The sequence below is a fragment of the Sorghum bicolor genome, chromosome 4, assembly GCF_000003195.3.
Source record: "Sorghum bicolor cultivar BTx623 chromosome 4, Sorghum_bicolor_NCBIv3, whole genome shotgun sequence".
NCBI lineage: Eukaryota > Viridiplantae > Streptophyta > Magnoliopsida > Poales > Poaceae > Sorghum > Sorghum bicolor.
This window is the reverse complement of record NC_012873.2, coordinates 59790820-59813984: the sequence shown is the minus strand read 5'-3', so window position 1 is coordinate 59813984 and position 23165 is coordinate 59790820. Positions and strand designations below refer to the sequence as shown.

The 23165-nt window shown below is 47.7% G+C and overlaps 5 protein-coding genes and 1 long non-coding RNA gene across 8 annotated transcripts; 4 read left to right on the top strand and 2 right to left on the bottom strand.

Moving 5' to 3' along the window:
- Nucleotides 83-3568, top strand: LOC8071739 (ribosomal RNA-processing protein 7). Of its 2 annotated transcripts, none has more exons than XM_021459657.1 (8): nucleotides 83-289; nucleotides 379-519; nucleotides 771-1115; nucleotides 1332-1388; nucleotides 1496-1648; nucleotides 2281-2378; nucleotides 2466-2676; nucleotides 3267-3568. In XM_021459657.1, the coding sequence occupies exons 1-8, from the start codon at nucleotides 274-276 to the stop codon at nucleotides 3350-3352; spliced, it is 1107 nt and encodes a 368-aa protein (XP_021315332.1). In that variant the 5' UTR covers nucleotides 83-273; the 3' UTR covers nucleotides 3353-3568. The 2 variants fall into 2 exon arrangements, with proteins under 2 accessions (XP_021315332.1, XP_002454346.1); XM_002454301.2 differs by having other exon boundaries at nucleotides 84-289; nucleotides 1311-1388; nucleotides 3267-3561.
- Nucleotides 3693-5362, top strand: LOC8071738 (tetraspanin-8). The gene is made up of 2 exons (XM_021459589.1): nucleotides 3693-4685; nucleotides 4756-5362. Exons 1-2 carry the CDS (start codon nucleotides 4071-4073, stop codon nucleotides 5074-5076), a joined length of 936 nt encoding a protein of 311 aa, XP_021315264.1. The 5' UTR covers nucleotides 3693-4070; the 3' UTR covers nucleotides 5077-5362.
- LOC8071737 (protein trichome birefringence-like 19) lies at nucleotides 9492-11028 on the top strand. Its single transcript, XM_002454299.2, has 2 exons — nucleotides 9492-10698; nucleotides 10792-11028. Exons 1-2 carry the CDS (start codon nucleotides 9568-9570, stop codon nucleotides 11026-11028), a joined length of 1368 nt encoding a protein of 455 aa, XP_002454344.1. The 5' UTR covers nucleotides 9492-9567.
- LOC110434394 lies at nucleotides 11115-11943 on the bottom strand. The gene is made up of 3 exons (XR_002451887.1): nucleotides 11843-11943; nucleotides 11520-11744; nucleotides 11115-11387 (listed from the first exon to the last, which is right to left on the bottom strand). It is a non-coding gene; the product is annotated as an uncharacterized LOC110434394 (long non-coding RNA).
- LOC8077699 (protein trichome birefringence-like 19) lies at nucleotides 14870-17202 on the top strand. Its single transcript, XM_002454298.2, has 3 exons — nucleotides 14870-15398; nucleotides 15483-16025; nucleotides 16130-17202. The coding sequence occupies exons 1-3, from the start codon at nucleotides 14940-14942 to the stop codon at nucleotides 16364-16366; spliced, it is 1239 nt and encodes a 412-aa protein (XP_002454343.1). The 5' UTR covers nucleotides 14870-14939; the 3' UTR covers nucleotides 16367-17202.
- LOC8071736 (calcium sensing receptor, chloroplastic) lies at nucleotides 20097-22337 on the bottom strand. Of its 2 annotated transcripts, none has more exons than XM_021458382.1 (6): nucleotides 21985-22337; nucleotides 21657-21890; nucleotides 21371-21554; nucleotides 20977-21118; nucleotides 20726-20861; nucleotides 20097-20598 (listed from the first exon to the last, which is right to left on the bottom strand). In XM_021458382.1, the coding sequence occupies exons 1-6, from the start codon at nucleotides 22195-22197 to the stop codon at nucleotides 20305-20307; spliced, it is 1203 nt and encodes a 400-aa protein (XP_021314057.1). In that variant the 5' UTR covers nucleotides 22198-22337; the 3' UTR covers nucleotides 20097-20304. The 2 variants fall into 2 exon arrangements, with proteins under 2 accessions (XP_021314057.1, XP_002452613.1); XM_002452568.2 differs by having other exon boundaries at nucleotides 20730-20861.

The following is a 23165-nucleotide window of genomic DNA, read 5'->3' as shown; positions in this document are numbered from 1 at the left end:
AAACTGGCAGGTCCGTCCACGCGGCACCTTTGCAAGTCACTGGAACGTGGGGGCCACCTTTGTCTGGGTTTCATCTGTCTGAAAGGCCCAATACCAACTGCCGAGGCCCAAAACCTAAAACCCATCGGAGTTCCGCGACGCCGCTTGGCGACAGTCGTCACAGCCGCCACCCCTCTCCGGCGCCGCCACAGCCTGGGGCAAGCCACGGACGGAGATCTCTGCGGAGCTACCCGTTTGGCTGCTTTCCTCCGTAGGCTTGGTTACTAATCTGTGATGGGGAAATCCAAAGGTTCTGCACATTCGCCCCTCTAAATTCCGTTGCTTCCTGATTGTATTAGTTCGAATTAGGGAGGGAAATTGAGAGTTTGCTCTTTATAGACAAGAAGGGTTCGCGGGAAGCGAAGGAGGAGAAGAAATTGGCGCTTGGGGTGAAGAGGAAGCAGCTGAAGAGGAAGAAGGACAGAGCTTTGGAATGTGCCGTCGATAGCGAACCCGCTGCCGAGCATGGCGTTAAAGAAGGTAATTGTATGGATTTCGTGTCGTTTTCCTCCCATTTCTTTTATATACTTGTGTTTCAGAAATCAGAATCAGTAGTTTTGTCCCAAGTAGTTTTATTTGTTTCATTGTATCCTACAACAGTTCTTAAGTTGTTTGCTGTGCCCTGGTTACAGCTATCAAGCTCTTTTTTCTTCTTTTTTTGTGTAATGAAAATGTGGAACAGACCTAAATTGTCTAAGGCAATGTTTTCCATCTTCAACTTTGAATGCCAGATAAAGAATTGGCAAGGAGAAAGAAAATTCCATTGGTGAAGCAGAAGAAGAAAAATAAGCATGCCAATGTTAAGAGTAATCATGATATGGAAGATGGTGTGGTGGAATTACTGTCAGGCAGTAAAGATCCTGCAATGCCTAAGCTGAAGAAGAAGAAGAGCAAAAAGAAGCTAATGGAAAGTAGCAGTCCTGCTGTCGTGTATGAAAGTTCAGTTGTTACCGATGATGCTGGAGCACCTAAGCTGAAGAAAAAGAAAAAGAAGGTAAAGGGAGGGAAGAGCTCTGCTGGGATTACTGACACAGAAGAAATCCTGCATGAAAATCAAAGTAAAGAAACTCAAAGTGGTAAGATTGCTTGTTGGTGCTGCGCGTTTGTCTTGACAAATTGATTGCCTTGATCTTTTCTCAGACTTAAATGGTTTAAGTAGTGAGTTCGTGCAAGAACCAGTTGATATCCTATATTATGTCCTAGTGTTCTCATTAGTCATTATATAGTAGTTCTTCCATTTGTAATTTACATTATAGCTAATATTTATGCAGCTGATGTCAACCAACTTGCAGCACTGAGTGAAGATGTGGATAATGAAGAGCCTCAGAAGTCAAAGAGGGGAAAGAAAAGTAAGACTAGCAGGGTTGTCTCTGAGTCAAAGTTGTTCTGAAGTATCAGTTCAATGTTTTGCATAAATATTTATGCTTTCTGTGGCATGTCTGTCCATTGATTGCAGTGGAAGTTAAAAAAACTGGGAAGGCCAAGAAGAAAGATAAGCATGCATCATGTAAAGATAATAATAACAACTTGGAGAGACATGTTGAAGTTAGTACTGCAAACGCTGATGAGATTCCATCAGTTGATGAAGACTGTTCCAGAGGAATGAAAAGTAATGTTCTGCTTTTGAGTTCTGATATCTGAGATACTATTTTGCTAGTCTATGCTGACATTTCTTTGTGAAGTTATTTGATGGAAAGTAGTGTTCACAATTAAATACTGAATGTACTATATCCAAAGAACTCTTAGTGTTGTATTTTTGTAACTTGCCTAAATTTTCACTCCAGTCAGTGGACATCAACAGTCTTCACAAGCAACTTTGACTGTTTGATGACTATTTTTCTAATGATATATTTACGGTACCGGTAAATTTGTATACGGTTCAACTCTACTCATAGTCTAACTCCCAAAGCAATACTTTCTTTGAACAATCTGGGGGAGTAAAAGACTACATATGTGTATTATATAATACAAATTCCTCCTAGGACCAATACAGATGGAATTCACTTTAGGCGCCAGCTTCAAAAGAAAGCTGACATACAAAGCCAAATACCTTTTAGTTTATCTACTAGCTTGCTGACTCCTGTGATGCAAGTTCTAGAGTTGGCAATATGTGTTGCAGACTTAGTGATTGATGTTGTGATCCAATTAATTTCACATTTTTCTTCTCCTTTTCTGTTAGAATTAGCAGCTTCATGCACCAAAGTCTTAATAGCTTATATGTGATGTCTTGACTCTCAACAGAATGGATCTTGGAGTACAAACTGAAGAGACCTGGCTTGAAAGCCTTGCAGGAAAGAATAGATGAGTTTATTGTTGCTCATGAGGAACAACAAGAGAAGGTGACTGTTTCCTCCATGACATATATATCGTCTGAAGAAGCAAAACAAGCAAGTTGTTTGTTCCTAATACCTACTTGATTATTTCAGGAGAGGAAAGAAAGGGAGGCCCGTGCAGCAGAAGATGGATGGACGGTTGTGGTGCATCACAAGGGGAGGAAAAAGACCACTGATGCTGAAACTGGAACAGCTGTTGGCTCTGTATCTCTTACTGCAATGCAAGAGAAAATGGCTAATAAGAAACCCAAGGAAGTTGATACGAACTTCTACAGATTTCAGAAACGAGAAGCCCACCTCAGTGGTATGTCATCATTGCTTAACAAGACTTCTTATTTGTTATTCCACTCCCTGGTTACACATGATAGAACTCAGACCATATATTGCACAGCATGAACTGCTTGGACTTGTAATGTCATGCAGTTGATCAGCCATGATAAATAATCTGTTCCATTGTTTGCCATTCTGAGTATGGGTAACCTTCATCTTGATATTGTCTGTTCTGTTTTGGGGAAGAATTTGGTTCTGTTTTGCATCTTCAGTGTTTGGAACCACAAGTCCACAGCCATTTTGTAATCTAGATTGGACTTGTCAGATGAACCATCTGTGAGAAGTTTTTACTCTTACTCTTGTGTGTGTGTGATACATTGAGGTTCTAGTTAGTTCAGAAATTTGAAACCCGTTATTATTGTTTTCCATTTTTTAGTTCAAGTTTTTCTTGTCGAACAACTTATTGAGTTCAAGTTATTTTTGACTCAAGTTTTACAGGTTTAGTAAGCATGAATTCACTCACGAAAAGAGTTCCTTTTTTTTCCCGGTCCATCTGTGCTGCGTGATGTCTTTTCTATAACATGATGGGCCCTGGGAACTTACAGCTTTGTGTTTCTTGCGCAGAACTGGCAATGTTGCAAAGCAAGTTCGAGCAGGACAAGAAAAGGATACAGGAGCTTAGGGCTCAGAGGAAATTCAAGCCTTACTAGTTCTGCTCAGATCTTAAAGATGGCCAAAGGATTGGTGGTTGTTCATCAGTGGTCACTCGTTGCTCGACAAACAATTTTGATTCGCTGGATATTCTCTAGCATGTATGGTTCTTAGCTGAAAGCCTGAAACAATGTCAACTATACACAGTCTTGCATTTGCGGGTGCCAATGTATGCTATTTTGGTCAAACCTATGATCTGGTGTGCTCTTTGGATCTTTCGATCTTGGTGCTTTGCTGCCTGCCCCCCTACTGTTTCCTGTTTGCCAGAGTGGCGCGGCGTGGCGTGGGGATTGGCGTGCAAAATGGGTGTGCTCGCTAGTCGCTTCGGTCCTCGTGGCCATGCCCTCTGCCGCGTTTTGTGGCCAGCCTCCCGAGTCATCCTGAAGTGCCACATTGCCATCTTCTAGTACAAACAACTGCAAATTCCGGGATAAATCTCAGTTCTGTCAGGGCGTAAACTGGGTTACCGGAGCAAGAAAACCAATGCCTTGGCCACATTTCCCGCTCTTTTGTTTGCATTCTTGATCCCCAAACAGCAGGGAGCGGGCAGTGGATCCCAAGCAGCAGTCGGATGAAGCGAACAGGGCGGCTGCAACTAGAGCGAGGCAAGCACATACGTAAAGCCATTTGTTCTGTAGGGTAGGACAACAGATCACATACACACATATTGGGAAAAGGAAGGAAGGACGTGGGCACGTAGGGTCCAGCACTCGAGCCATGGTGAGCCTCTCCAACGGCGTCCTGGGCGCCCTGAACTTTATCTCCCTCGTCGCCTCCGTGGCGCTCATCGGCGCGGGCGCCTACGTCCTGGCGCAACCGGCGACCGAGTGCCAGCGCCTGGTGCGGGTGCCCGCCATGGCGCTGGGCGCCGCGTTCCTCCTGCTGTCGCTCCTGGCGCTGGCCGGCGCGTGCTGCCGCGCCACGCCGCTCCTCTGGGTGTACGTCGTTGCCATCTTCGTGATCCTCATCGGCATGTTCGTGGCCACCGCGTTCGCGTTCGCCGTCACCAACAGGGGCGCCGCCGCCGCCGTGTCCGGGGCCGGGTACGGGGAGTACCGGATCGGGGACTACTCCGGCTGGCTGCAGGACAGGGTCGCGGACTACGAGACGTGGCAGCGGATCCAGAGCTGCATCGCGGACGCGGGCGTGTGCGGCGGCGGCTGGGTCCACGGCGGGATCAACGCCGGCGAGCTGTACCGGCGGTACCTGCCGCTCGTTCAGGTACGCATGCATGCACGGATCCGCCAGTTGCGTTGCATGGCAATACATGCATGGCACCACCATGCACGGCACGGTTCGTTGTTCCACTCGACATGCCACTATGCCAGCGTGGTAAACTGGTAATCATCACACGACGACCGCGGTTTATAATGTATTCTCTTCTTCTACTATGTAATGACGCCAACGCCCAACGGTGCAGTCTGGCTGCTGCAAGCCGCCGGCGTACTGCGGGTTCCAGTCCGTCAACGCGACGTTCTGGGCAACCCCCTCGTCGGGCGCGGCCACGGCGGCGGACGCCATCGACTGCCGCGCGTGGAGCAACGACCAGCGCGTGCTGTGCTTCCAGTGCGACGCGTGCAAGGCCGGCGTGGTGGCCACCGCAAGGCTCCACTGGAGAGCCGTGGCCGCGCTCAACGTCGTCGTTCTGGTGCTCCTCATGCTCGTCTACTCGCTCGGCTGCTGTGCCATCCGCAACAACCACAACCGCCGGTACTACTACTGATCCATCGCCCGTTCATGGCGAAGCGATAATGTTGCTCCGGCGGCCCGGCCGGTTCCTATCCGGGGGAGATCAGGGGCTACTTGTGCTTGTTTGGTTAATTAGGTTTCAGGACCTCTTATAGTGACGATCTGTTCTTATGTGTCCCCTCTGTTTGGTACAGTTTATAGGTTGTGTATGTAGTATTATTTGTTCGGCATCGTGTGAAACCAATCGAACTATTAGGTTTGTGCAGCAGCTAACTATCTATAGCTGAGCAGGTACAATAATGGGCTTATAGCCAAGCTAATGTTGATGTGGAGGAGAGAAAAAAAGAGAGAGATAATAGCTTGACTCTTATGTAAGCATCAAGCTGGGCACGGATGCATAGGTAGTGGTGGGCCCAAATAACAAGTGTTGTGAAAAAAAATAGGAAAGAGAAGGTAATTTAGAGACAAGTATGAGACAACTTATTATATAACATGGCTCTAATCGCTTGTCTTATAGCCAAGCACTTGGTTCTATGATTCACCTTGCTCCATCTGAATTCGGAATTCTTCAGGTCGAACCTGATCATGTTGTTTCAGGCCTAGCACAGCCCATCTATACATTGCTCCCTCTCTCTCTCTCTCTCCATCGTTAATCGTGTGTTAATGACGTTTCCATGACTGTAGTGACGATCGAGTTGCACCGGGTCACCGCCGGCACCGTCGTCGCCTGTCGCTATCGCCCTGTGGCAACATCTTCGTCGACGTGGAGTCGCCCGCGGTCCCAGCGCGCGACCGCGGCCAGTCCTGCACTGCACGCCGTGGCCATCTTGGAGGGCTTCAGAGGGGCGTCGCTCTCCGTGGTCGCCTAGATAGAGAGACCGGAAGAGCGCGCGGATTGGTACTTGGGACTTGGGAGGCATCGACACTAGAGATGTGTGGATTCACCGTAGCTGGCTAGTAGCTGCAAAGCACTTGGAAGTTGAGATGGGCACCTTCCTCTTCCTCGATCACGTACGGTTGTTTTTACTCGTTCAGCGAAGCGTGCATCTCAGGGAATCGAGGCACTCTCGTGGTCCAAAAGTCAAAGCTGCTTTTCCCGTTGGCAATGGCAAGAATGCATAGATTAGTGTCGTGTTAATTTTTCAAAAAAAAAGTGCCGTGTTTAGTTTTTGAAGAAAAAATTTTCATGACACTGTAGCACTTTCGTTTGTTTGTCGTTTGTTTGTCGTAATTATTATCCAACCATAGACCAATTAGTCTCAAAAAATTTGTCTTATAAATTTCAACTAATCGATGTGACAGAAAATCTTGAAAAATTTTGAGTTTTCAGATGAAAATAAACAAGGCCTAGAGAGTGCACCTTTAGCATTAAAAAAAAATAAAATGATAGTAGTATCTGCTTTTATATAGAGCAAAATCTGTAATATGAATGTTCAGTACAAACGAGACTGCTGTTTCCAATCCTAGCTAGCACCCAGAAAAACCAAAAGTGAAGAAGTACACCAACTGACGTCGATTGCGCTTGTGACGTAGCCCCGCCATCTTCTCATCTACTCTCTCCATTTCATATTATAAATTATTCTAAAAATCTTGAAAAATAAAAATATCTCAAATTTAATCAAATTTATATGATAGAATAATAATATTTATGATATCAACTAAGTATCGTTAGATTCTTCTTTAATTATGGCCTTGTTTAGTTCCAAAATTTTTTGCAAAATCGACACTGTAGCATTTTCGTTTGTATTTGACAAAAATTATCCAACCATGGACTAACTAGGCTCAAAAGATTCGTCTCGTCAATTTCGACCAAACTGTGCAATTAGTTTTTATTTTCATCTATATTTAATACTCCATGCATGCGTCTAAAGATTCGATGTGACGGGGAATCTGAAAAATTTTGCAAAATTTTTTGGGAAGTAAACAAGGCCTATATTTTTATAGTATATCTATTTGATACTACAAAACTTTATAATTTTTTATGTAATTTTAATCAAACTTGAGATATACTTTAACTCTCCAAAATTCTTAGAATGACTTACAATTTGGGACAGAGAGAGTATAAGAACTAGAGTCCCTCCGATTGCCAAAAACAAATGTTTCTCAATTCTAACTGAAGAAACTGATATGAACCCGCTAGAGTTTTCGCCCGATCTTTCGATGAGAGGCGCAGGATAACTCGATTGGTGAAAGGAGTTGACGTTCACAGCTCAACTACAGCCCTCCAAGGCCTCGTCTTAGCAACCGATGCACCACCCTCAATGGCCGTCACGATCTTGCGCGACAACCGGCCACTAAGACACTCGTCCTGCAAGCAATCGAAGAGCTAGTAAAAACAAGTAAAACAAGTACTGAATTACTAGATGTAAATAAAGATTTCAAACTCAATCTCCAATGAAGTGGGGTTCCGAAAACAAGAAGACGGTTGGCTAGATCAGCACGCGTGTTTACAAGCAAGTAGCAAAGGCTAAACTTGAACTAATAAAAACCCCAGTGTTACTGGCGGCTGCCAAGGGGTATATGACGTGAGGAGAACGACCAAAAGAGTGTTTGGGTCGTGCTCCAACCCTAAGACACATCTCTAATGGACTTAAGACGATACACAACTCATTGGGCTAACTTAACGTGATGCAACACCCAGGATAGAAAAATCTCTCAATGGTATTTAGATCATTGTCGTCGCTTTCGAGAAAATATGGATATGAAACTGGATCCATACGAAAGTAGACTTGATAAGCTTTCTATGAAGTCCTCAAATACCCAAATTCAACTTCGTATGCAACCGTGATGACCATCATAAGTTTAAGAGGGAACCGTGATGACCCAAATTCTTCTTAGTTCCTAATCAAAACAAGAGTGCACATGTCTCCAAGGTTTAAACAAGATGGACAGAAGTTCAAGAAGGAACTTATTTGATGATTAAGTTGTTGAACACGAGCATGAGTAAAACGGACCAGCAATCAGTGTGGTGTTGATGTCCTCATTATAAACAAGCTAGCTTGGACTAATTTTTGCTGTTAGAACGACTTGTTTTACCGAGCGGAGGGAGTACATCATGTATGCGGGACTTATCAGAAGTTTTTAGCAAAAATCTCTTCCATTATTCCCACAAAGAAGGGCAAACTTCTGTGTAGCACTAGCACATCATCGGAAGGACGTTTGGGAACGGTCTTTCTCAATTCGGTACGTCACCGAGGTACTTGCTACCCATACAGAGAGCCAAAAGTAGAAGCTTTCCCCTATATGTGAAGAAATGATTAACTGTATTTGCTACCCATACCATACAGAGAGAATCGTCCCATTTTCCCCTTTCTCCAGAGTGAAAAAGTGAACACGAGGTCCACACGTAACCTCTTCACAAGTGACACTGGAACAAAATATGTTCAGTACACTCAGGAATACTGTTGCAGAGGATGCAGTTCACATTCCCCTTCCCAGAATTTTCCTTTTTCAGAATAAACCCTGTCCGGAATCTGCCTTGAAATTGCTAATCCGCAATTCTCTCTGACCATCTCGTGTCAATTCCTAGTCTTTGGGCTCAAAGCCTGAAGCAAATTAACAACGGTACAGGGCTTCTTGTGGGCTTCCAGCATGTTCGTCTGTCTTAGCCATACACTTTCAGCGAATAAATAATGTTTTTTTTCTTGTAACAAATATTTTCGGCTATGATTTTCCTACTCGACTCGGAGAGTCGAGTTTCGGAAGACACAAACTGGGCTTCCAGGATATAGGCCTTGTTTAGATTCAAAATTTTTTTGGATTTTGACACTGTAGCACTTTTATTTTTATTTGACAAACATTGTCCAATCATAGAGTAATTAGGCTTAAAAGATTTGTCTCGTGATTTACAGGTAGACTGTGCAATCAGTTATCTTTTTTATCTATATTTAATGTTCCATGCATATGCCGCAAGATTCGATGTGATGAGAAATCTTGTAAAGTTTTTGGTTTTTAGGTGTATCTAAACAAGACCATAGTCTACGGATATGGAGCCACATGGATTCGCACATCCTGGAATGTGCAGCAACCTGAATTTGACCTGCACGCGACGTGCTTCAGTATACTGTCGTCATCAGAATTCGGAAAGAAGGCACCGGATGATGATGAGAAATAAACACGGTTATACTTATATACAACACTTAGGATCTGTTTGGTTCCTTTGTTAAATTTTAGACAACTAAACTTTAGTCATTTTATTATTAACTAAAGTTTCAAGAGCTAAAATAGTCTACTTTTACTAATCATCTAAGAGTAAGAAACCAAACGCGGGCTAGTCGCTTACGGAGGAGAATGCTTCGTCGTCAGTCTTAAACTAGGGACCAATGCAGCGGACCAGGTTCTGCCGCCAAGAGATCACTGGCTTTGGTACCTGCACACGACACGCCCTGCGGAGCGTGCACCTTTTCTTCTTCAATTCCAAGCGGACCTCTCTCCTAACCAGAGCATTAGAGCAAGCAAGTTGGTAGCTTCCGCCTTCCGGATCCTTCATCTCCTCGATCGCGTTCGCGTACGCCGCTGTTCGGCCATGAAGCCCCACAAGAGCAATTACCCGTCGTCACGGCAGATCTCCGTCGCCGTTGCCACGCCGGCGCTCGTCCTGCTGGCGCTCGCCGTCGTCTCGCTCTACGACTTCAACTTCGCTGACAGTTACCAGCAGTACATACGCCGCTTCTCCACTTCATCCTCTGCGCCGTCGTCGTCGACGCCGTCTCCGGCCACTCCGTCCTCGTCTTCGACGGTTCCGGACACATCGTCGTCGTCATCGTCTTCGGTCAACTCCTCCTCGTCTTCGCCGTCTCCGGCCTCCACCGCCATCGAGGCCGCCTGCGACCTTACGCGGGGCCAATGGGCGCCGGACGACGAGGCGCCGTACTACACGAACCTGACGTGCCCGTTCATCGACGACCTCCAGAACTGCATGAAGTTCGGCAAGCCGAGCCTCGAGTTCTTGCGCTGGCGGTGGCAGCCCGACGGGTGCGACCTCCCCCGCTTCGACGCGGCACGGTTCTTGGAAGCCACGAGGGGCAAGTCCATGGCCTTCGTCGGGGATTCCCTCGCCAGGAATCACCTCAAGTCTCTGCTGTGCATCCTCTCCCAGGTGGCACAGCCGGTGGAGATGGTCACGACGACGACGGAGATCGACGTGACGGGGCGGGCGGTCCGGCGAGACTTCCACTACGGCAGCCACGGCTTCAACGTCTCCCTGTTCTGGTCGCCATTCCTGGTCAAGGCCAACCTCTCAAACGCGGAGCTCGGGCTGGGCCTGTGGGACATGCACCTCGACACGCCGGACGCCCGGTGGGCGGCGCACATCGCCGACTTCGACTACATCGTGCTCTCCGGCACCAACTGGTTCTTCCGCCCCTCCGTGTACCACGTGGGCGGCCGGCCCGTCGGGCGCAACAGCGGCGCCAGCGGCGCCCACAACGCGACCGAGATGCCCGTGTCCGGCGCCATGCGCGCCGCGTTCCGCACGGCGCTCGGCGCCATCGCGGGCCGCGAGGGGTTCCGCGGCAAGGCCCTGGTCCGGACGGTCACGCCCGCGCACTTCGAGAACGGGGAGTGGAACACCGGCGGCGACTGTGTCCGCACGCGGCCGTTCCGCCGAGGCCAGCGCGTCCGGGACGCCGTCGTTGCTGAGTTCCGCGCGGCACAGGTGAGGATACCATGCCATGACATGCCCTCTCTCTACGCGGCAGCATGAATATTCGCTGCGACGTGGAGACGTGACAAGTTGATGCCTACGCAGGTTGACGCGCTCCGCGAGACCGAGGCGACGTCGCAGCGGAACGGCGCGGAGCTGCTGCTGCTGGACATCACGGAGGCCATGGAACTGCGGCCGGACGGCCACCCGAGCCGGTACGGACACCCGCCCGGCGGGAGCGTGGAGGGGAGCTTCGTGGTGGACTGCCTGCACTGGTGCTTGCCGGGGCCCATTGACCTGTGGAGCGAGCTGCTGTTCCAGATGCTGGCTGCTCATCGTTAGCACTAGAACATCAGGCGCCCGAAGGGCGCCCTACAATTACTAAAAAACAAAAAGTATTTTATGCATTATATACATACACTTCATAATTAGATATGGCAGCACTATAATATTAAAGCATACATAGTTTTTCCCATACAATCACGACCATCTATAAAGGCAAAGGCAACAAGATAACAATGTTTATTGATACAAGGCGACCCTATTAGAAACTACTGAATATAAGTCAATATTAGAAACGATGTAGATTGGCATGCTTTGTTGCGCTCCAACACACTTTTTGACCTCTATTGTGCGTAAGGATGAAGTGGTGGTTTGAATTCATGCTCCTGCTGTAGGCTGCCTAGAGGTCACGTTAGTACCTTGTCAGCAGAAGGTTAGTGAGAGTCAGTCTAGACTTTTGATTCAATGTAGACACAAGAAGCTATCCGGCCAAGTCACATCAATGGGCACATAAAAATACCCCGTAATATCAAGGATCTCCGACCACTTACCAAGCTCTTAGACGTGAAGGGATACTTTTGCATCCATGAGCCCTGTACTTGTAACCCAAAGAAACCAAGCCAATGACAACAATGGAACCAGGATGGAATTATGCTTGGCAACCAAACCATGAGCACACAGGTGCAACCTATAATCTTAGCTTGAACACAATATACTTCCACGCGGCTATTTGAAATGAGCCCTCAAACAAATAAACCAAGATTTAATCTCTAGCGCTGGGCAAGAAAAGAACACTATTAGCAAGTTGCATAAACACAACTTTATGTAGTGTTCTAATTAATAAATAATGGCATCCAGTATTATTTATATGCACCTTTTTATCTCGAGATCGCAGAGCTGCAATCAGGAACATGCAAGTCTCCACAAACGCCCTTTGTGTCAGTAGCAGTCACCTATGTGTCCACTTGAACCACATCACCCCTGAAATTATGGCAATTTTTTATACAAGTAAATTATTCTATCAATTTATCAGCACATAAATAAATATTTCTGACTATATCTGAACCCTAAAAACAAGTTATTGTTTCTTTTCTCCAACAAGAGAAACTTGGACAACTGCTAACATGGATAAAAAAATCTGAACCTCGTCATGATGTAATAGAGAAATACAAATCTGACTGACAAATATTGCTAAGACAATAAGCATAGCATGGACCAATCTGATCCTTCTTGTAACATAGCCTCAGATCAATATCTTTGAAAAGCCAATATATGTAAAAAAGATAACACCAATAAATCTGAACCTGAAGTATAAAGTGAAATATATTCGTAGAAAGGACTGCCACATAATACATGAATTGAGATATTTATTTTTCATCTATCTAGTACAATAACATAAAATGCAGCAGTCACCGAGGGAAATGAAGAAACCATGAGGATCCCCCATAAAACAAAACACAAATATTGCAACCAAATAGTACTAAAGTGTCTACTTTTGTAGCGCACAAATGACCATATTGGAACAAAACAATTTCTGTAGTAGACTTCTAAGGTACACATAAGACGTGATTATTTGGGAAGCCACTGAAGGCCCTTAACATGCAAAACAACACAAGCGCTACTGAAATCAAACTTAACACATAAAGCTATTGGATCAAACTTTACACATAAAGTTGTTGGATATGTTGTCAAGTGCTTTAACCCAGCAGTACATATATAAGTTTCTCGGTTTCTTGCAGTGTTGAGAAGCTCCTCACCTGGCATACATGTATAGCCAATTGAGCCAATCACCCACAAATCCAAATGCATGTGCTTGAGAAAGCAATGGAAAAGTCTTGTAATCAAGGACCTGTATCACCGATAATCACAAATTACAGAACAATTACTTTATTACCATAAGCAGTAACACTATAACACTATACAGCTGGTTCACGAATGGTAGTAAACATAGCCATTCACAAAATATTTCACGAAAATCAACCATGGCGCAATGTATGATCTCATTTATTAACTCTTTCTACATGGTCATTTTTTTCTTAGTTGACGGCATAGCTTCTTAGCAAAATTTCTTCTGACATTTAGTGAGAAAAAAGATCAAATAACGATACATATTTTTATTCAGAGATTTTCATATATTTATCCTGTTTATTTTCCCTGCCAGATTATATAATCATCTTATATGTGTAGAAGACCAAGGCCCAAATAAGCTGGTCGAAGACACTAAGACAGCTCATGGAATCATATAAGATGGGAGACTAAATTACATAAGGCAGCTTATAAGCTGGAGTTGTTACTAACCATCCATGCTTATAAAAGCTAGTGGGTACACAAAGAGACCCTTAGTCTTAAGGTCCACCATCTTATGAGCCAAACTGCTTTCACAGCATGGTGCATGCATCTAGTGCTATGCTACTCGCATAGGCCTATGGGTAAATGGATTAGACTGGAGCGATCTGTGCAAGAGAATGGTGCCAAGAGCAGGCTTAGATACAAATATCCACAAAGAAAAAGGAAATAAACACTGACCCCTCTTTATATATTTCCTATCATCTCAGTTGCAGTTCAGGGTTGGCTAACCATTATATAAATATGAGGAAATTAGCCACTGAATAAAATCTTGGACAACTGCACTTTTCCAATTTAAGCCAATTATAAGATCTGAAATTAACATGACCTCTCAACCTAAAAGAAACGATTTACTTCTTTCCTTCAGGTAGCACACCTAATGCATCAGATTGTATAAATGAGTACTGTACTAAATTAAATCAGCAAGCAAAACTCAAAGGGGAAAAAAAGAAAGCACACATACCTTGTGTACATTTCATCGAGCACATGCCGTATGCAGGCACACCAGGGCCATCGCCCGGACAGAGACTGTCCCAAGCTGCATCTCTGGATGTGCTTGTGGAGGAGGAGGCAAGCTGGTAGGCACGCGTGGCCACAGGCGGGGAGTCCACGCACGATGGTGTTCATGCCGGCATTGAGGCGGCGGAGGAAGCGACCAACAGTTACCTCCTATGCTGCCAACCATGAACACCTTGGGGGCCGACGAGGTCCTCCTGATCTACGCGCCCCCAAATCTCATGCGCCCCTACGTGCTTCCCCATGCCGCAAAGGCCAATCGGCTTCCATACTCGAGCGACGACGATGTGTGGAGGCTTCACAGGGAGGAGAGGGACGGAGATGCAGTGGCGGCGGCGGGGGAGGAGAGGCTAAGAGAGGGGGATCAAGAGGAACGAGGAGGGAGGTTAGGGTTCGGGCCACTATCCTGTTCCTCCCTCTTACCCTTTTGCGAGGTGGGCGTGCGAGGCAGATACGGGCCTGTGGCCGCGGCCTTGTAGGTCGTCACCAAACAAAGGGAGGCACGAGACAGGTGTCGAACCAAAAAGAGGACACCAAGGCTTCGATTCATGCAGTGCGAGCAAAGGGCAGCTGTCTTTAATCAACCCTGATTGGCATCAAAACTACATAGGCTTCTGTGAAGTAGATTCACAATTTTTTTTTCACGATGACAAGCCTAAGGCATACGCACCGACGGCACCGTGGCCTGTGCAGAGCAGTGTTTTCTGTAAAAGAATACTCCCTCCGTCCCTGAAAGCTGCAATTTTTAGAGTTGTCTTAAGTCAATTTTTTAAAACTTTGACCAAATTTATAGAAAAAACACTAAGATTTATAGTACCAAATTAATACCATTAGATTTATCATTGAATATATTTTTATAAGATACTTATTTTATGTTATACATATTGATGTTTTTTTCTATAAAGTTGGTCAAAGTTAAACAAGTTTGACTGGCACGGATTCTAGTAATTTGAAGGAACGGACGGAGTAGGAGGAATGGCAGTCGTGCAGCGCACACTTTGATCTGCATCGCCAACAGGCACTACAAAGAACAAGCTGCGCTGCACATCCTGCATTTTCTCCGGCATCCTGAATTGCATCCCATCACACCACAGCTGTGTGCCTCGATCATGAAGCCCCACAAGAGCAGCCCGTTCTCCCCAAAGCGATCGGCCGCCATTGCCACACCTGTCATCGTCCTGCTGCTCCTCGCGCTTGTTTCGCTCTACGACATCACCTTCTCTTATCGTTACCCGCATATCGACCGCGTCGCGCCGTCCATCTCCTCTTCGTCGTCAGCGTCTACGGCCAGCGCCTGCGACTTCACGCGGGGCGAGTGGGTGCCGGACACAGAGGCGCCGTACTACACGAACCTGACGTGCCAGTTCATCGATGACCTCCAGAACTGCATGAAGTTCGGCAAGCCCAGCCTCGAGTTCTTGCGATGGCGGTGGCAGCCTGACGGGTGCGACCTCCCACGCTTCGACGCGGCGCGGTTCTTGGACGCCATGAGGGGCAAGTCCATGGCCTTCGTCGGAGACTCCCTCGCCAGGAATCACGCCAAATCTTTGATCTGCCTCTTGTCCAAGGTACCGCAGCTTGTGTTAATTCCGTTGTTAGTTTCTTGCTCCTCTCCTCCTGGATCCTGACGAGACGCGCCGGGCATGTTGCAGGAGGAACAGCCGGTGGAGGTCAGGACGGCGCCGGAGATCGACGTGACGGGGAGAGTCGTCCGGCGCGACTACCACTACGGCCACCACGGTTTCACCATCTCTCTCTTCTGGTCGCCCTTCCTGGTGAAGGCCAACCTGTCGAACGCGGCGCTCGGCCAGTGGAACCTCGATCTCGACACGGCGGACGCCCGGTGGGCGGCGCACATCGCCGACTTCGACCACGTCGTCATGTCAGGGACCAACTGGTTCCTACGCCCATCAGTTTACCGCGAGGGAGGGAGCGTCGTCGGGCGCAACGACGCTGCCGCCGGAAACTCGACCGTGTTGCCCGTGCCCCGCGCCGTGCGCGCTGCGTTCCGCACGGCGCTGGCCGCCATCGCGGCCAGCGTGGGGTTCCGCGGCAAGGTCATCCTCCGCACGGTGACGCCCGCGCACTTCGAGAACGGGGCGTGGAACACCGGCGGCGACTGCGTCCGCACACACCCGTTCCGGCGCGGCGAGCGCGAGCTCGGCGCCGTCGAGGCCGAGTACCGCGCAGCGCAGGTGGGGAACCGACGACATCCATGCCCCTCGACGTGCCGTCGTTTCTTTGCAACGTGGAACGCGACATCTGAGTATCTAACTTGATGAATCCTTCTGTGCTTTAGGTTGATGCGCTCAGGGAGACGGAGGCGGCGGTGCGGCGGAACGGCGCGGAGCTGCTGCTGCTAGACATCACGGAGGCGATGGACCTGAGGCCGGACGGGCACCCGAGCCGGTACGGTCACCCGCCCGGTGGCAGCGTGGACGGGAGCTTCGTGGTGGACTGCCTGCATTGGTGCTTGCCGGGCCCGATCGACCTGTGGAGCGAGCTGCTGCTCCAGATGCTGCTTTCTCAACAATAGCACTGTTCGTGCCAGCTTTCAAGCTAAAAGAAATGCTGCTTGATTTTCTTCTGTAAATTGATGGAGTTTTTTTTATTTGTGCTACTCGAAGCAAAGTAAACTCTACACTGATGAAAGCAATCAAAAAAGAAGATGTGCATAATAGACCTTTTTTTTCTTTAGGGGTCATTGTGTTCAGCTCCCGTGTGGTTGACTTGCTTCAGCTCTTTGCGCTGTAGTCGTTGGAATCAAAAGTCCAAACAGGATCGGGATGACGTGCAACGTGCAATCCATGATTCCGCTGATGACAGATTTCCTGGACAGACAGGGAATCGGATCATTGCCATGACTTGCAGTTGCAGACACTTCAGGCTGCTCAATTAAACAACTTCGATTGATGGTTGAGCTGGCTGGCTAATCACGTGAGAGGAATTGACACATATCTTCATTGACCACTAAGTTCATGGCAGTATCACCTTTAAGTTTACAATGCCCTTCTGGGAAGTGGAAAATTTCAAATGCCCATTCTTTTTAGCATCGGGTGCAAGTTGGTGCAAGTTTCATCAGTTCATCAGAGCTGGATCCTTATCGGCAGGCCGTAATCCATGGCTAATAGCGACTGTACTACCAAGCAGTAGGATGCCATCTGCTCAGCGGTCAGCGCAATTTGCGCCTTGGATCCACGCTCCTCTTCTGCACATCACAATTGAAAACATCTGAGGTCTGTAGTTGACTTCTGGTTGATTTTAACGTGGTGCCTGTTGTTGGCGACTTGGCGTCAGATAGCCAATTGCCGAGTTCTTGTTTCAGAATAGACATCAGCGATCGACTAGATCTATACAATAAGCTACTCTGACGGGAGAAGTAGAATAATAGCAGTATGCAGCTTGGACTGGTAGGACGTGCTCAGACGGTGTAGAACGCACAATAGACAATGCATAAATCATAATACTTCTGCACCCAATACGATGCAACATGTACAGAATTACAGTTTGCTCCGCGCACGGCATACCCGCCTCCGTCTTCCTGTGCAAGTTGTGCCTCCTCAGACGGGACCCATTGTGATGGTCGCGGTGCCACCCGTGGCGGGCTCTTCGCTGTCGATGGACGATCTGATGACGTTGAATGAGGCCGCCGCCTCATCTCAGCCATCGTTGCCAGAGTCAGTACTACTGACGCCTCCTCGCGGGGGTCAACTCGACGTCGCGCGTGGGGAGGAGACGCCGACGTCGCTCGAGGCCGCTCGACGTCTTGCGAGGTTTCTTGACGAGGTGCGAGTCTAGCGGGAGCCGCCCCTCATCGCCTCCCCGCCTCGGCAGAGGACGCCTGTCAAGAGGGCCCCGCTTATCCGGCCCAGGAGCTGTCGGATTGCTGCCCAATCGTTAACGCACATTCCGGCCTCTAAGCGGCGCGAAGTTCTCCTAAACAAGCGACTAGGGATCGCTCCGCTGTCTGCACCAGTTTTGCCCGTGCAGAGGGGGGGGGTTCTCAACGCCATGCGTGCTGGGACCTTGTCGTCGAGCGAGGTGGAGGCCCTAGATGCGTTGTTCCCAGTGTTCAACGGGCGTGCATGCGAGCTCTTCCGGGAGGACTCGTAGGACGCGACGTCGAGCGCATTTTGGTTGATCCATTTATGTAATATCGGTCCACAGAACTCTTTGCTAGGTCGGTCCAGCTAGTGACCACCTAGCGCGCTTGTTACGCGTTGGTTGTATTGTAAACTCTTTCTTTTTTAATATAATGATACGCAGATCTCCTGCGTATTCGAGAAAAAAAACATGTGTCTCGTCCATCAATTAGCGATCAAATGATGCGACAAATCGCTCCAAGCATCGATGGGGCCTGGCAAGCACCAGTGCACGCAGTCGATGCCGAAGCCGATCTTCTCGTGCGGCCAGTGTCCGTACTGGGCAGGGTGCCCGTCGCCCCCTCATCTGCATCATCTCGCTGACGTCCGGCAGCACGGACCATCCTGGCGCCGCGGCGCTGAACTCCTCCACCTGCGCGGCGTGGAATTGGAAACCGCGGCCTCCGTCTCGGGAAGCCTCGTCTCGTCGCTCCGGCCGCGTTTCCTTCGCAGGCTCGCACTGTGCTGGATCGGATCCATGTAATTCAACCTGTCGTGGCAGTGAACTACAAGTGGTTGACTCAACTGCAACGCAAGCGCGCACGTGCCCAGCCGAGGAGACTGGTCAACTCCTCCCAGTCCCAAAGCGGCTCTTATGGCGGATAGGGCCTTGCTCCCTTCGTCCCCAAAATGGGAGGCTTTAGGATGAGTCAAAATTTGTTAAACTTCAATCAAATTTATAGAAAATAGTATCAATATTTACTATTCAATAGCAAGGAATCTCTTAAGCTTTGTTTGCATGCACTCGTATTTATAGTGGATTGAGATCTTCTTTAGATTTGTTATATGTGCTCTAGTCAAAGCACACGTCAACTCACAATGGTCTTATGACGGAACTGTACTCGACCTTTGGTGTATTTGTCACCCATTTGGCAGTAAGAACAACATGGGAACTGAATCAAATTCCATAGTCCATTGACTCCACCTCGAACGAGAACCCAAAACATCTACGTCTTACACATAAAGAACCATCATCGAACAAGTAAACTTTACAATGTTCTTTACTTCATTTCATACGTCACAAAGTTTTTTCTGATAAAAATGTGTTACAATGTAAAATTATATAAATATACATGTATATATTATCTCAAATAAAAAGAGATAAGTATTATTCATAATGAATCTAGATTCTATGTTGTCAATCCATTCAAAGATAAAAAGTAACTTAGAACAATGTACTCATATTTCCGATAAGAGAAGTAGCCGGCAAAGTTTATAGTTGTTGAATTTTGGAAATATTAATAATGAAATCTACCTTTGCAATATATACATTTATATACATGATCGGAGGATGTCCAATGTGCCACATTGTCACCTTAGCCGAAGTGTCATTGTCACCTTATAGACTGTCATGTCCCAATTAGCATATATTATAGACTGTCATGTCCCAATTAACTTATACACTTGCTTGATTTGTTATTTATTTTGCAATACATTTTGATTGCTCACTATATTGCTTGCTATTGGTGCCATTTGTTCAAGTTCATGGTGTATGGTTGAGTTGGCATTGAGCCATACATGAGTTTCTTGATATGTTGATGATAAGGACTAATGTGTCAATAAGCTAATCTTTGCAAGTGTGAAGTTTGGGCAACACCTTGTTTAAAGAATGATATTTATATGGGGGTTGTTTTGTTATATACAAATACGTTCTTCGGTGAAATACTTGTCAGTAATTAGCTTGTTAATTTAAATGTTATTCGCTTGAGCTTATCAGCCGAATCCTGTCAGCCATTCAGCAGTGTTTTTCTTTCACAATAAATCAGTCAGCAGTGCCATGGTTTATCAGCCAAACGAACAAGGCGACGTTGGTACATTTTGAGAATGGGGAGAGGAGGGGGGGGGGGTAAGGACTCCACTCTGATCACGGCTCCAGTCTTGTGCCTTGTTTAGTTCTCCAAAAATTTTGCAAAAAATTTCAGATTCCCTGTCACATCGAATTTTTAAACGTATACATGGAGTATTAAATATAGATGAAAATAAAAATTAATTGCACAGTTTGGTCGAAATTGACGAGACGAATCTTTTGAGTGTAGTTAGTCCATAATTGGATAATATTTGTCAAATACAAACGAAAGTGCTACTATTTCTATTTTGCAATTTTTTTTGGAATTAAACAAGGCCTTGGACACAAAATTGTGCTATTACAGTTGATTTGTGTACAAGTTGTACTAACGCTGATAGAGGGGTGACACTGAAGCTGCAGTTTAGTCACGCTGGTGCATTTCTGCATTTTCGTCTAAGAAGGGTAAGGCCCGTAATAAATACTGTAGAAAGACAAGGGAACGCACAGAACAAAAGTTGCATCTCAAAATAAAACGAAAATTGAGATTTACACTTTGAATGTTGTTTCAGCCCCACTCATCAGTCTACGCTGCCGGGAAGAAGCTTGCGAGTAGTTGCTCGGGACGCTATGCGTGCAGAGGTCGTCCCAGTGCGGCCTGCGACTGCCGGGATCACCCGCGACGGCGTCACGACTTCCACCACGGACAGGTTGTACGAGTCCGTCCCAAGGCGGCTCTGCGCCCACCCTTTCCGACCCGAGAAGCCGCCGGCCATGACCCAGCAGTTCTTGAACCCTACGCTGTTCAGCGTCTTCGCCACAGTCTTGGAGACGTCGTTGTAGCTGCAGGCCCATACGAAAACCACACCACACACGAAGGTCAGAAAAGATCACCACCATGCTCATCAATGTCGGAAGGCAGAAGCAATCGGAATAATTAATGAAGAACTGGAGATGGGTTGGGGTGCACCGACGAGTCCATGATGATGACGTTGGAGCCCTTGCCGATCTTCTTGAGGTAGGAGATCTTCAGAGCGGCGATCTCCGCCTCGGCTTTCTTGGCGTTGCGCACCATGCCCTTGAGCTTGCTCGGAAGGTCTTCCAGCCTGAGAGAACACAGCATCGTGCGTGACGACTTCTTGCGTTGCAATGGAGAAAAATGCACTAGCTAGCACGTTCTAAGAGAGCTCGATCGTGTCGAGGGAAGAAATGGCTGCATACGGCACAGAGACGAGCTGGTTCTTGGCGTTCGATGGCAGCTGCGGCACGCCTGCCTTGGCCTTGTCCTTGTCGCTCCGCACGTCGATCAGCACGTAGTCCTGCGTGGTGACCTTGTCCAGTGCTTGCGCAGGGGTCAGGTCACCTTTGTATAGCAACGCAATTAATGAAGATTTTTGCCATGACGAACAATGCGAAAGATGTACAGTATAATGTATTGCAGCATTGATGAAATCAAATTGACGTCTCAGTTTGTTGGCTTAGAGGGTAGTAGTGGAGGTCTGTTTCTCTTGCTGAACGTCACTGTAAACTGGTATCCCCAGTATCCGTTTGCTTTCGATATAAAGCAGGGCCAGTGCCTTTGGTCTAAAGGGAAATCAAACGACGCAACAGGTACCTTTGTAGCCGCGGAGGCTGAAGGAGACTAGCGACCAGACTGGCGGCACGAGGAGGTACGCGAGAAGCGCCGCTCCGGCGGTGACGACGTAGCCCTCGGGGCCCAACGTCGTGATGGTCTCCACGGTCGCCGAGGCGACGGGTTTGGCGGCGTCGATCACCTTCGTGCTCTGCTCCGCTGCGGTCTACTGAGCAGAGCAAGGTCGTCAAGTCAAACCGAACGCGAACGGAACAGTCGCCGACTCGCCGCAGGTCAAGAAGCTGTGGCTTATTATGTACCACCGTACCTTGGCGACGGACAGAACGGGGGCGGGGTCGACGCCGGCGCCCTGGAGTGCCTCCGTGGCCTGCTTGGAGGCGCCGGACACCACGGGCGCCGCCAGCTTGAGGGCCTCGTCGCTGGCGCTCTTCAGAACCGGAAACGCCGGCTGGACGGCCTCGCCCAGCGCCTTGAGCACGGCCGCCACCTGCTCAGCGGCCTTGCCGCCGACGCCGATGACGTCGTCCACCGTGTCCACCACCTGCGCAATCGCAATGTATCCGACCACAATGCATCGAACGGATTAATCCGGCATTCTAGAAGAGCGAGAGCGGCCAACTGGCACATGCGCGCACCTTGATAAGCGAGCCGGCGACGTCCTCCTTGGACAAGGCCGCGGCGGGCGCGGCCGGCGTCAGTGTCAGCAACGCGGCCGAGCCGGCGACGGAAGAGGCGGCCACGGACGCTGCGTCAGCCGCCGGCGCCCGTCGTGCCGAGCTCCTGGCTGTCGGCGACGCCTTTGGCGGCGCCGGCGGCGCGAGGGTGGCTGGGACCGACATGGGGGCCATGGGTGGCTTCGGCAGCTCGGCTGGTCCTGCAGTCTACCCACCCGCGCTGCGTGCGATCTCGGCCACAAACGGGCACGCGCGCTCGCTCAGGGGGCGGGACAGCGGGTCCTGCCTCCTTTCGTGCTAAAATGACACTGGAAATTTGCGAAGATTTTCGGCCACACGTATGGTTCGTGTGGCAGCGAGAACGGGGGTGGTGATCCATGGGCCACCGGGTCATCTCGTGATCGCCCTAGTACTTCCTGTACTACACCGTCATGTACTCATGTACGATTTTTTTTTTTGAGAAGGTCGCCATCATGTACGTAATCCCTGGTTAATTCGTCCAGTTTCATTCTCACGGTCGTTCAGTAGTTTTTAGTCCAGCGAACGAAATGTACGCCGGTTGTCCCACCCTCCTCCCCCTCCACTTCCCTTTCTCTTTACTTTTGACGTTATCATGAAAAAACAAAATATTTATTTCAAATTACTATAACTTTTGAATGATATATCTATTTTAATTTTCGTCTACACCGGTGTGTTCAACATGACGAGACGAAAAAAACTAGACCCCACTTTTATATGTTTCGAAGATTTTTATTTTTCTAGTAGCAATTTATATATATTAACTTATAACACATAAGTAATATTGCTAACTTATTCTGCTAAGTTATGCTGCTAACCAATTCTGTTAAGTTGTATTGTATAACTTTTGTTTGTGTATAATAACTGCATAACTTTCTATATACACTAGTATATTACTTGTGTAATTTATGTACATAAGTTGTATTGTGTAACTTATGTCTCCCTCTATTCCAAATTATAAAATGTTTTGTTATTTCTACATATATTGTATATACATATATAGTTGTGTCTAGATACATAGTAAATTCAATTTAGAAAAGTCAATTTGCCTTATAATTTGAAATAATGGGAGTAAACTTATGTACATAAGTTATATACTATAACTTTTTGAGAACGATTAAGTT

What these genes read in the sequence shown, in the direction of transcription:
- LOC8071739 (XM_002454301.2), top strand. An exon ending in CGAGCATGGCGTTAAAGAAG is followed by an intron (nt 520 to 770) that starts GTAATTGTATGG and finishes TTTGAATGCCAG; the next exon opens with ATAAAGAATTGGCAAGGAGA. An exon ending in ACGAGAAGCCCACCTCAGTG is followed by an intron (nt 2,677 to 3,266) that starts GTATGTCATCAT and finishes TTTCTTGCGCAG; the next exon opens with AACTGGCAATGTTGCAAAGC.
- LOC8071738 (XM_021459589.1), top strand. Translation starts at nt 4,071, where the DNA reads ATGGTGAGCCTCTCCAACGGCGTCCTGGGCGCCCTGAACTTTATCTCC. An exon ending in CATGCCACTATGCCAGCGTG is followed by an intron (nt 4,686 to 4,755) that starts GTAAACTGGTAA and finishes ATGTAATGACGC; the next exon opens with CAACGCCCAACGGTGCAGTC.
- LOC8071737 (XM_002454299.2), top strand. Translation starts at nt 9,568, where the DNA reads ATGAAGCCCCACAAGAGCAATTACCCGTCGTCACGGCAGATCTCCGTC. An exon ending in CTGAGTTCCGCGCGGCACAG is followed by an intron (nt 10,699 to 10,791) that starts GTGAGGATACCA and finishes ATGCCTACGCAG; the next exon opens with GTTGACGCGCTCCGCGAGAC.
- LOC8077699 (XM_002454298.2), top strand. Translation starts at nt 14,940, where the DNA reads ATGAAGCCCCACAAGAGCAGCCCGTTCTCCCCAAAGCGATCGGCCGCC. An exon ending in TGATCTGCCTCTTGTCCAAG is followed by an intron (nt 15,399 to 15,482) that starts GTACCGCAGCTT and finishes GGCATGTTGCAG; the next exon opens with GAGGAACAGCCGGTGGAGGT. An exon ending in CCGAGTACCGCGCAGCGCAG is followed by an intron (nt 16,026 to 16,129) that starts GTGGGGAACCGA and finishes TCTGTGCTTTAG; the next exon opens with GTTGATGCGCTCAGGGAGAC.
- LOC8071736 (XM_021458382.1), bottom strand. Translation starts at nt 22,197, where the DNA reads ATGGCCCCCATGTCGGTCCCAGCCACCCTCGCGCCGCCGGCGCCGCCA. An exon ending in TCGCCGGCTCGCTTATCAAG is followed by an intron (nt 21,891 to 21,984) that starts GTGCGCGCATGT and finishes GCGATTGCGCAG; the next exon opens with GTGGTGGACACGGTGGACGA. An exon ending in CCGTTCTGTCCGTCGCCAAG is followed by an intron (nt 21,555 to 21,656) that starts GTACGGTGGTAC and finishes TCTGCTCAGTAG; the next exon opens with ACCGCAGCGGAGCAGAGCAC.